The sequence below is a fragment of the Schistocerca piceifrons genome, chromosome 10 (genome assembly GCF_021461385.2).
Source record: "Schistocerca piceifrons isolate TAMUIC-IGC-003096 chromosome 10, iqSchPice1.1, whole genome shotgun sequence".
NCBI lineage: Eukaryota > Metazoa > Arthropoda > Insecta > Orthoptera > Acrididae > Schistocerca > Schistocerca piceifrons.
The window spans coordinates 88,494,722-88,506,747 of record NC_060147.1 but is presented as its reverse complement, the minus strand read 5'-3'; the positions used below and the strand labels follow the sequence as shown (position 1 = coordinate 88,506,747).

Genomic DNA, 12,026 nt, shown 5'->3' with positions numbered 1-12,026 from the left:
GTTTTTATGTTGATTTCTAGAAACATTTGGTTGAATATTATGGTTCATAGATTTGATAAGTACCATGATCCACTGACACATTATGTATGCTGGCATCTCAGCAATATTCAGATATAATACAAGGCTCCTGTCTCTTGTTTTCTTTCAGCATAACTGCATCATTAAGGTTTGATGGTGCTCTTAATGTGGACCTGACAGAGTTCCAAACCAACCTTGTTCCTTACCCAAGGATTCATTTCCCTCTGGTACAGTATTATTTCTCCTCATTTGAGCTTACAATAGTCATTTCATTAATTTGTAGATATAGACACTTAAGAGAAATCAGATTTATCTTTTCTTTTATCCTTTTTATTGATGATTTAATTTCTCCCACAGCCCTACCACATGAAGAGAGGTGGCTGGCATTAGCTGTATCACTGCTCTGCAGTCTAACTGCATATGAAATACAAGATATTGTTTTCAAAATTTAAAAGGATTAATTTGACAAAATTCTAATAACTTTTCCAGTTTACCTTCATCATCAATGATGATCCAGTACAATAAACATAAACTGCATAAGTCAGTGTTTGTTTTAGAAAAAATTGTGTGGAAAGGTAGACCTGCTTACTAGACAGATGTGTTAAACACTGCACCACCCTGGCACTGTGGCTAATGCAGCTGCATGGATAGCCCTCATATGTGACCTGCATAATCACTTACAGTGTAGAAGCCGTTTATCATGAGGTATTTGAGAACTGCGCCACTGAACACAGTTATGTTCTTAATTGCTTATTGTACAGTCTAATACACTCTCTGCTGTACACATCTGTAGCCCCATTGGGGGCATGTCTGTTGCTTGATTAAGCAACACACGTGATCTTGTTCTCTGGATACATCCAAAAGTTGACCTACATTGATAACTTTGTGGGGACATAAAAGACCTGGCTGTACCCCTCAATGATATTGCTCCCCTACCGTAGTGAGAACAATTGTATCTTTTCCAGATCAGGTCTCTGTAATAAGAGCTCTATGCTAAATTCATTGTGTATAAACTGTGAGAATAAAAGTAGGGTGTGTACTACAAAGAACTGATCTGGCAAAGATACAGTTGTTGTTGCTGTGGTAAGGCAGCGATTGTATTGGAGGGTAGAGCCATTGGTTCTATGTCCCCACAGCTTAATATAGTAGCCACTTTCTATGTCCATAAGTACTGACCCAAATAAAGTTATGTGTATTTTGTTGCTATTGATACTGATGAAATATCAGATAGTAAAATAATTCATAATAAAATACCCATTTAAAATAAAACACTATGTTACAAAACTTTTTGACTCATTTTCTGTATGTTGAAATGTGTTTTACCTTTCCAGCATTTGGTATAGTAATTATTATGGTCATCACAATTTAAAATTTACTATATTTCATGTATAATTACAAACCATTTGAAATTTAACACAGGCAACATACGCTCCAGTTCTTTCTGCGGAAAAAGCAGGACATGAGAAGATGAGTGTAGCAGAAATTACAAAGTCCTGCTTCGAACCACAACATCAAATGGTAACATCAATGATGAATCTGTTTGGAAATAAGTCTTAAAGTTGTAAGAATGTTCAGACTTTTGTTTCATGTTACTTAAGCTAGTACTGTAGACATCTATACACACACATAAGATTACAAACATTTATTATTAAGACCTACAAGTCATTGTAAATGGAGTAAGGACTGGCATTCAGTACTTTGCACTCCACAAAATTTCCATTATGTACATCTATAAAAATATATGTACCAATTGTCTCTCCTAAAAGTTGTCACATCACCTTCTTCTTGGGTTTGTAATATTTAGATTTTGTTATAGTGAACCTGAACAAAGAGTGCTAATTGTGTCTTGCATGCAACATCACTTGTCAGTAGAAAAAGTGATTATGGCTCTCACTATAAACGAAATGATGACTAAACTGTAATTTTATGCATACAGTTTGTAGAGCAACCTCAGATTAAATTGTGCAATATTAAGTTCAATGACATTTATTGACACTAGCAGCAAAACAATACTCAGTTTCCAGCAGTGATGATACAGACTCTGTTCTAATCTGTTTTTGTGCTCCCACTGCACAGAAGTGTGTCTGAAGTCAGGATGATATTCTTGTTCTGAATATTGCACAAGACTAATTTAAGGTAAGTTTGTCAAGTGCCAGTTGAATGTAAAAATCTACGTTTAAGACACTATCTTGTTCCTGCAGAGAAGCAAACTGCTATATACCCACCATGAGCAATCTTTGATAGGGATACCTCCCACATATATACTGTAAGATTACTAACTTTAGTTTCCTTGATCAACTTACCCTTTTTTGTTCAGTGGCTGGTGGCTTAGTAGTAACTGACTTTGGCACTGTCCACAATGCCTGTGTAAGGACTCAAATAGGAAGGTTTTCACAGACTTTTAAAGTACAAAACAGTTGTGTACTCAGTTACAACATAAAAGGCAAGAATTGTAAGCATTACTTTTACAAATCTGGCAATGATGTTATTTCATTTAACTACTGAGTATATTTTCTTAAAATTCATTGATATGAGGGACTGTTTTCTATAGCAGTTTTTTAATTGCCCAGCTTTCTTCTCATTTTCTTAAAAAAATCCTGCCAAGAATTTTCTAGATACCAAAATTTTATATTTTAGAGACATTTCACTATCTAAAATCTTTCCCCAGTAAAAATATACATTCTTCAATACAAAAAATTGGGCTGCAATACAGAAATACTAAATTTCTGAAACATGTGCATCCTAAAATTTGAATGACTGTGCAACATTTTTGAACAGTAATATTTCCTTAATTACAAAATATAGAAAAAAAAGCAAGGTATTCTTTACTTAGAACAGAACCAGGACCTTCAAGTGGAATATATCAATCATGAGCGAATATTCATAAGTGGGGTGGAATTTTTAAATACATGTTGTTTCCCTGCATCTTAAATTTTGAATATGTCCTTAAATCAGATCTTTCTACAAGAAATAAATGTATTGTTATCACTGAGAACATACAAAATATTCTCTGATGAGACACAAAATTACAGCTTGAAAAAGAGTTTCGATATTTCATATACATGTGGTATGTATATATATACATATATATCAGGTAGATGAAAAAAAGGATAAAAGAAAAAAAATTAGTATTTTTATCAGGAGTGGTATCAGAGGAAGTGGACTTATACCATCATATTATGTTTCAACATCAAAAAGCATGTACAGTATGATTCTTAGGATGTACAACAGATGTGAGTGTATGTACAAATATGAGAACCCACAGATAACTACAATTGTTCTATTACACATTTTTTATAGAATTCTATCACCTGTAGAACAGCACCCATCAGATATGATGCCCTTTTACCCATGTTTCACCCACCAAAGCAAGCAGTTGTCCAATCGTCTGAAGTTATACTACTTAATGCTTTCGGCAGTTAGTGTTTCACTTGTTCTACATCCTGACACTTCATCTTCAGTTTCTCTTCATGCTATAGGAAGAAGTCACAGATATTAGATTTAGTGACCAAGATGGGTAAAAGAACTGTTATCACTTTATTCCTGGTCAAAAACTGCCCAACACTCAAAGCCATGTAATAGAGATCATTGCCATGCTGGAAGATCTAATCTTGCCCCTATGCAATCTGCCAGTTTTGGAATGCTGAACTCTTGTCATTTTAGCATCTAAAGCCATTAGTGGTGACTAACCAATCATGCTGAACTTTTTCCTTCATGTCAAAAAATAAACTAACACAGACTTTTCACCAGTTATACATCTTTGAGGGCTGTTCAAAAAATATGTGACTTTTACTTATAAAATCAGTCTTTATTTAGACAATTGTTTGACACTAGTCACCTTCAAAGTAGTCTCCTTCAGATTCTACGCACCTCTCCCAATGCTGCTACGGCTACTGGAAGCATCACTGTAAATCCTCGTTTGATGTGGTGTGAGCTGCTCCATCGACTTCTGCATAATGTCCTCCCTGTTCTGAAATCTGGTCCCTGTCAGTGTGTCTTGCAGTTTAGGGAGAAGCCAGAAGTCAGTCTGTACTAGGTCAGTGTAACATGGAGACCAACAAACCATAGCCATGTTGTGTCTGGCCAAAAAACACTGGAGTAATAGACAACGATGAGTGGATGCATTATCGTAGTGAAGGTGCTAACTGTCTGCTGTCTCCAAGTCCAGCATCTCACTGCTTAACAAAGGTGACACAGAACCTCATAGTATTCCTTATTGACAGTAGTACCTCCTGGTGTGTTATTCATGATGGATCATGACAATGAAGTAAAAAAAAGATGGTTTAGTATATTATTATTATTATCTTCTTTCCTTTCTCAGACCTTAGGTCTGGTTCGAAATGAAAGTGACATGGACCTTGATCAAGCATGACTTCCTTTTAACTGTACGGTATATGTTACATTGAGTTTAGGAACTTTCGGGTAATTGAACATGTATCAATAATTACAGATTTCTGTAGATTTATATATAAGTTTGGATGTAGCTGTATTGCGTTAATGTACTGGTGGATATTGCGTGGTATGACTCCTGTAGTTGAAAGTATAATTGGTATAATGTCAACTTTATCCTGATGCCACATGTCCTTGACTTCCTCAGCCAGTTGGATGTATTTTTCAATTTTTTCTCCTGTTTTCTTCTGTATATTTGCTGTATTGGGTATGGATATTTAGATTAGTTGTGTTAATTTCTTCTTTTTATTGGTGAGTATGATGTCAGGTTTGTTATGTGGTGTTGTTTTATCTGTTATAATGGTTCTGTTCCAGTATAATTTGAATTCATTATTCTCCAGTACACTTAGTGGTGCATACTTGTATGTGGGAACGTGTTGTTTTACAAGTTTATGTTGCAAGGCAAGCTGTTGATGTATTATTTTTGCTGCATTGTCATGTCTTCTGGAGTATTCTGTATTTGCTATTATTGTACATCCGCTTGTGATGTGATCTACTGTTTCTATTTGTTCTTTGCAAAGTCTGCATTTATCTGTTGTGGTATTGGGATCTTTAATAATATGCTTGCTGTAATATCTGGTGTTTATTGTTTGATCCTGTATTGCAATCATGAATCCTTCCATCTCACTGTATATATTGCCTTTTCTTAGCCATGTGTTGGATACATCTTGATCGATGTGTGGCTGTGTTAGATGATGCGGGTGCTTGCCATGTAGTGTTTTCTTTTTCCAATTTACTTTCTTCGTATCTGTTGATATTATGTGATCTAAAGGGTTGTAGAAAAGGTTATGAAATTGCAGTGGTGTAGCCGAAGTATTTATATGAGTGATTGCTTTGTGTATTTTGCTAGTTTCTGCTCGTTCTATAAAGAAATTTCTTAAATTGTCTACCTGTCCATAATGTAGGTTTTTTATGTCGATAAATCCCCTTCCTCCTTTCTTTCTGCTTAATGTGAATCTTTCTGTTGCTGAATGTATGTAATGTATTCTATATTTGTGGCATTGTGATCGTGTAAGTGTATTGAGCGCTTCTAGGTCTGTGTTACTCAATTTTACTACTCCAAATGAGTAGGTCAATATTGGTATAGCTTAAGTATTTATAGCTTTTGTCTTGTTTCTTGCTTTCAATTTTGTTTTCAGTATTTTTGTTAGTCTTTGTCTATATTTTTCTTTTAGTTCTTCTTTAATATTTGTATTATCTATTCCTATTTTTTGTCTGTATCCTAGATATTTATAGGCATCTGTTTTTTCCATCGCTTCTATGCAGTCGCTGTGGTTATCCAGTATGTAATCTTCTTGTCTAGTGTGTTTTCCCTTGACTATGCTATTTTTCTTACATTTGTCTGTTCCAAAAGCCATATTTATATCATTGCTGAATACTTCTGTTATCTTTAGTAATTGGTTGAGTTGTTGATTTGTTGCTGCCAGTAGTTTTAGATCATCCATGTATAGCAAATGTGTGATTTTGTGTGGGTATGTTCCAGTAATATTGTATCCATAATTTGTATTATTTAGCATGTTGGATAGTGGGTTCAGGGCAAGGCAGAACCAGAAAGGACTTAATGAGTCTCCTTGGTATATTCCACGCTTAATCTGTATTGGTTGTGATGTGATATTATTTGAATTTGTTTGGATATTAAGTGTGGTTTTCCAATTTTTCATTACTATGTTTAGGAACTGTATCAATTTAGGATCCACTTTGTATATTTCCAATATTTGTAGTAACCATGAGTGGGGTACACTATCAAAAGCTTTTTGGTAATCAATGTATGCATAGTGTAGTGACCTTTGTTTAGTTTTAGCTTGATATGTCACCTCTGCATCTATTATCAGTTGCTCTTTACATCCTCGTGCTCCTTTGCAGCAGCCTTTTTGTTCTTCATTTATAATTTTGTTCTGTGTTGTATGGGTCATTAATTTCTGTGTAATGACTGAAGTTCATGTTTTGTATATTGTTGGTAGGCATGTTATGGGGCGATATTTTGCTGGGTTTGCTGTGTCTGCTTGATCTTCAGGTTTCAGATAAGTTATTCCATGTGTAAGTGTATCAGGGAATGTGTATGGGTCTGCAATGTAACTGTTAAATAATTTAGTTAGATGTGAATGTGTTGAGGTGAACTTCTTTAGCCAGAAATTTGCTATTTTTTCTTTTCCAGGGGCTTTCCAATTATGAGTAGAATTAATTGCTTGGGTGACTTCATGTTGCAAAATTATCACTTCAGGCATTTGTGGTATCATCTTGTATGTGTCTGTTTCTGCTTGTATCCACCGTGCATGCCTGTTATGTTGTACCGGGTTTGACCATATGTTGCTCCAGAAGTGTTCCATGTCTGTTATGTTTGGTGGATTGTCTATTTTAATGTGTGTGTTATCTACTGTCTGGTAAAATTTCTTTTGGTTTGTGTTGAATGTTTGGTTTTGTTTCCTTCTATTTTCACTTTTTTTGTATCTTCTAAGTCGTTTGGCCAATGCTTGTAATTTCTGTTTCTTTTCATCTTATTGCTCTATCACTTCTTGTTGTGAGATTTTACGTAACCTTTTTCGTTTTTTTTCTGACATTTCATTTCTTATAAACTGTGTTAGCTGTCCGATGTCCTTTCTCAGTTTTTCTATTCTGATCTGTAGCCTGTGTTGCCATGCTGGTTTTGTGGGTTTCTTCTGTGTGTTGGTTGGTTCTGATCTCTGCCTAGTGTGTATATTTAGTGTAGTGAGTGCTCCTATATAAACCAGTAGTTGTAACTCTTCCATAGTTGTGTTTTCATTTATTTTGTTGTGTATGATTGTGTTGATAGTTTTTATTGTTGTTTTGACTTATTATTATTACTATTATTTTTATTATTATTATTATCATTATTAGTGGTTAGTTAATTAAAAACTTCTTTACTTATTTATCATTATAAATAATTTGCCTTTATGTGTGCTTTTATTTTAATTATTAGTTTTAGTTGATTTAGCTTAGTTCCTTATTTCTTTTTATCTTTATTCTTCTGAAAACCTGGAAAATATAAATATTTGGTTTTAAATACCACAGGAGAGCAAGAGATGTATTCCACAGCAGCAATTTCGCAGAAATTCCTCGTCATTATCTGCTCCACCTGAAATCTCTAAAACCTTTCATTGCTATGCAGATTGTTCGGCACAACTGTTTGAATGTTGTTTCATGAGTCTGGATGATAGGTCCAACAATTTAGCAAGTTAAAGTTTATTAATTTGGAGATAATCTCTCAAAGAATTATGCCTGTGGAAAATATAGGTTTGCACTATCATTCCAAACTTCATCTCTGAGCAGTTTACATCTCATAATATCGTGATAATTAACTAATTTCGGTATGGAGATATACACATCCTGAATACCTGATGTTAATTATTGGATTTTATTTTGTGCAGAAAACTATTTGAACATTTACAGTATACTGTAATGGTGCCTCACAACAATACAATCTCTCTCCTCCTCTCATATGTCCGATCTTTCCATTTTCTTCACAAAGAGTCCCTAAAATAAAATCTTTGGTTTGGTAAGGCACAGAGATGTTTGTAGCACAGAACATCCTATTCTCACAGTCAGTATATGCCATTCACCACAATATCAATTCATCACTCCCAAATTTAGAGTTTTGCATGCATTGATACAGAACAATGGTCAGCATGACTTTCAGTTTGTTGCGGACCTGCCTTACTTTATGGGTGTCAGGGATTATGGATGCTTTCATTGTGATGACTGGAAATTTGTTTCTAGATCATACCCATAAACCAAGGACTCATCATCAGTGATTACTGTGTAAAGAAAATAGATGCATATCACCTCAGTTATGCCTCTGGATTCATGATTTCCGTTCAGAGAGGTCACAGTTTGTAGTGATTAAAGAAAAGTCATTGATTAAAACAGAAGTCTGTTTAAGTATTGTTATAGGACCCCTGCTATTCCTTCTCTATATAAATGTTTAAAGAGACGATTTGAGCAGACATCTTAGTTTGCTTGCAGACGATACTGCCATTTATCATCTAGTAAAGTCAATAGAAGATCAAAATAAATTGCAAAACGATTTAGAAAAAATAACTGTATGGTGTGAAAATTGGCAGTTGACCCTAAATAATAAAAAGTGTGAGATCATCCACATGAGTGCTAAAAGCAACCTCTTAAATTTTGGTTACGCAATAAATCAGTCAAATCTAAAGGCCATAAATTCAACTAAATATCTAGGAATTACAGTTACAAACAACTTAAATTGGTAATAACATAGAAAATATTGTGGGGAAGGTGAACCACAGACTGTAATTTATTGGCAGTACACTTAGAAGATGCAACAGATCTACTAAAGAGACTGCCTACCCTACACTTGTCTATTCTCCTTTGGAGTACTACTGCATGGTGGGCGATCCTTACCAGAAAGAATTAAAGGAGTACATAAAGGAAGTTCAAAGAAGAGCAGCACATTTTGTACTATCGTGAAATAAGGGAGAGAATGCCACTGACATGATGATACAGGATTTGGGTGGACACCATTAAAACAAAGGCATTTTTCACTGTGGCAGAAGCTCCTAATGAAATTTCAATCACCAACTTTCTTCAGCAAGTGCAAAAATATTTTGCTGATGCTGACCTACGTAGGGAGATATGATCGTCATAATAAAATATGGGAAATCGGAGCTTGCACGGAGGGATATAGGTGTTCGTTTTTTCCACATGCTGTTCGAGATTAGAATAACAGATTATTATTGTGAAGTTGGTTCGATGAACCCTCTGCCAGACATTTAAGTGTAGTTTACAGAGTATCCATGTAGATGTAGATGTAGATATAGGGATTATTGTTCACAGTATCCAGCATGCCCAGTGCAATCTGCAAACGAAATTGCTTCTACAGATAATCTTTCCATAGCTTGGAGCCAAAGTCATATAATTCTGTTTAAATGGAAGTTCTGACACTGGACTGTAGAGATTGTTTATTCTACATACCATAATGATTTTGGCCCTTGGCCATTTTCAAGTACTGCTATGTTAAACATTATCAGACTTCTGTAAGTGAAGTCACTGTCAAAAGATATTAAACTCGGTTAAATAACACAGGTGTCACAGCATATAAATGAGAACATATTTACAAAATGTCAAGCAGAAATAGAACTGATATGTCTGACATGCATTTAGGAACTGCACCGAAACATGATCACCAAAAACAGTCATTACATGTGTTGGTTCCATTATCTGAAGCCACACTTTGTAATCTGGTGGTCAGCAAGTAGAGGTGCGCACATGGATGCCCACTATGTCCTGTGATTTTGGCTTAGGTCTTGCAGTACCCATACATCTGATTTTTTAACCTTCCCCAATGCATGCAAACGTCACACAATGGTGCAGTGATCACATTTCATCATGTTCGCCAGTTCTTGAGTACACTGATATAGGTCATTGTGGATTAATGTGTTGAAATGGTTATCATCAAACCCCAAAGGTCTTCCCAAATGTGGTGAGTCATTAATGTCAAAGTAATCACCTTTAGAAAGAGAAAAACCGTTTTTTTGCCATGCTCTATCCGATGACATTATCCCCATATATGACACAAATGTTTCTGGCTGCCCACATCAACTTCTACATCTACACCTACATCTGTGCTCTGCAAACCACCATGTGGTGAGTGGCAGAGGGTATATACCATTCTACCAGTTATTATGATTTCATTCAGTTCCATTCACATTTGGAGTGTGGGAAGAATGGTTGTTTGAATTCCTCTGTGCATACAGTAATCATTATAATCTCATTATGATGATTCCTATGTGAGGGATATGTAGGAGGTTGTTGTATATTCCTAGAGTAATTGATACTTAACACTTACTAGAATTAAGGAGAACATGGAAGGGAGGATCTACCAAACAACTTTTTTTCACACAATCTGTTTATTTAACAATATATATAAACTGTGTTTTACAGATAATCGAAACATTTAACCATAAAATTTTCTTTAACAAAATGAACAAATCTGCAAAATTATTTTGACCTTAAACCATAAGTTTAATAAGCTTTTAATCTTTGCAAAATAAATCTGAAGTGCTGAATTGCAAAACAGCAAACAATATGATGGTGATAAGACTTACTTCAAAGCAACAAACCTCTTAATTTCAATCGGCAACCAAGGTGCGACTGGATCCCAATTTGTCCTTGTGACAATTTTATTTTGACTAAAGCCCTGGTGACAGTTGGCTGTTAATATTTTCAAAGTTAAACTGATTGTCAGTTATTAAGACCCTCTGAAGGAACATCTTAAAACATTACTTGTGAACATTTATTACAAGAGAACTCACTCAGCAGAACCACAAGATCCAGCTAAAATACATCAATAATGACTCAGCCTTTCAAACACAGAAATTAACAGCTTAGTACAACAGGTTGTTCAGATTATAACTAATGACTGAGAAATGCAATTACAATCAAAGAATTGAACCAGTCAACAGCTAAATCTAACCACAAGGTCCCTATTTTGTTTAACGGCAACTTGAGCCTCAGTACAACTGTTCTGCTGTATTTACAACCAAGAGCTGATTATCAGAACATTAATGATCAGGTACAAACCAGAAAGGAAAGCCAATATAATGGTGGGACAAATTTTAAAATGACAATTAGTGTCCTAGTTCAATACTACTGCCTATATTTATGACCAAAGAGCCGACTGAGTAAAACTCTGAGGGTCTAGGTACAAACCAGAAAATAATGAGGAGGGCAGGTAGACAATGAAACAAATCACCGTGAGGATTACAGAATGTTACTCCTCATTATCAGTAGGCAGTTCCATAGATCCACGGTGCACCACAGCAGTTACTGAGTGGTGTCAACATAAGTCAGGTAGAACAGGGCAGCCAGGCCATGAGCGGTCAACATGAATGTTGCCAACCAACCATGGGATGTCCGCCCGCTGCTTGTAGTCATTGCTGACCCTGGTGAAGTACTCTGGTATTTTTGCTCTGCACAAGATCTCCTTGTGTGGCTCGGACCTCATGACCACATCTTGTCATGACGTACTACCAATCCCCAAACTTCTCAGGCCAGCACACTTCCTTGGGGCACACCCAATGTTATTTCTACATCTGACAATGAATCTCCATCCAAGGTAATTTGCTGGGTCCTGCCTACCAAAAAGTCCTCAATCCAGTCACAAATTTCACTCAATACCCCATTTGGTCATTTTTTTGACAATAAGTGTAATGCTGAATGCAAATCTCAAATCTGGAGTCATCCAACACAAAATTTCCCAATAAATATGAGAAAAAATAAAATTCATTTTTGTACATGCATAGAGGATGGCCCTCTTATACATTTCCTAAACGTTGTCTGATAATGATCTCTAACTAGGTGAACTGTGACCCACGGAGAGGCAAATACATGGCTGTCTGTATGCTCTACCGTGGAGACATTGTGCCAAAGGATGTCAATTCAGCCATCTCTGCAATTAAGAAAGAGAAGACCATACAGTTTGTAGAATGGTGTCCAACTGGATTTAAGGTAAGCTATTGTCTGTCTATTTATTAATGTTGCAAATTAAGAGCTCAGATAAGAAATGAGCTTTTCGCACA

The 12,026-nt window shown here is 35.5% G+C and overlaps 1 protein-coding gene across 2 annotated transcripts in view; it reads left to right on the top strand.

The window, feature by feature from the left end:
* LOC124718793 (tubulin alpha-3 chain-like) overlaps nt 1-12,026 on the top strand; it is a 251,477-nt gene that overhangs the window by 213,826 nt on the left and 25,625 nt on the right. The window contains exons 6-8 of one of the 2 annotated variants that reach the window (XM_047244400.1): nt 149-245; nt 1,438-1,536; nt 11,806-11,955. In XM_047244400.1, coding sequence (XP_047100356.1) covers nt 149-245; nt 1,438-1,536; nt 11,806-11,955 — 346 coding nt within the window. The remainder of the gene's footprint in view (nt 1-148; nt 246-1,437; nt 1,537-11,805; nt 11,956-12,026) is intronic. The other variant, XM_047244401.1, reaches the window with a different exon arrangement.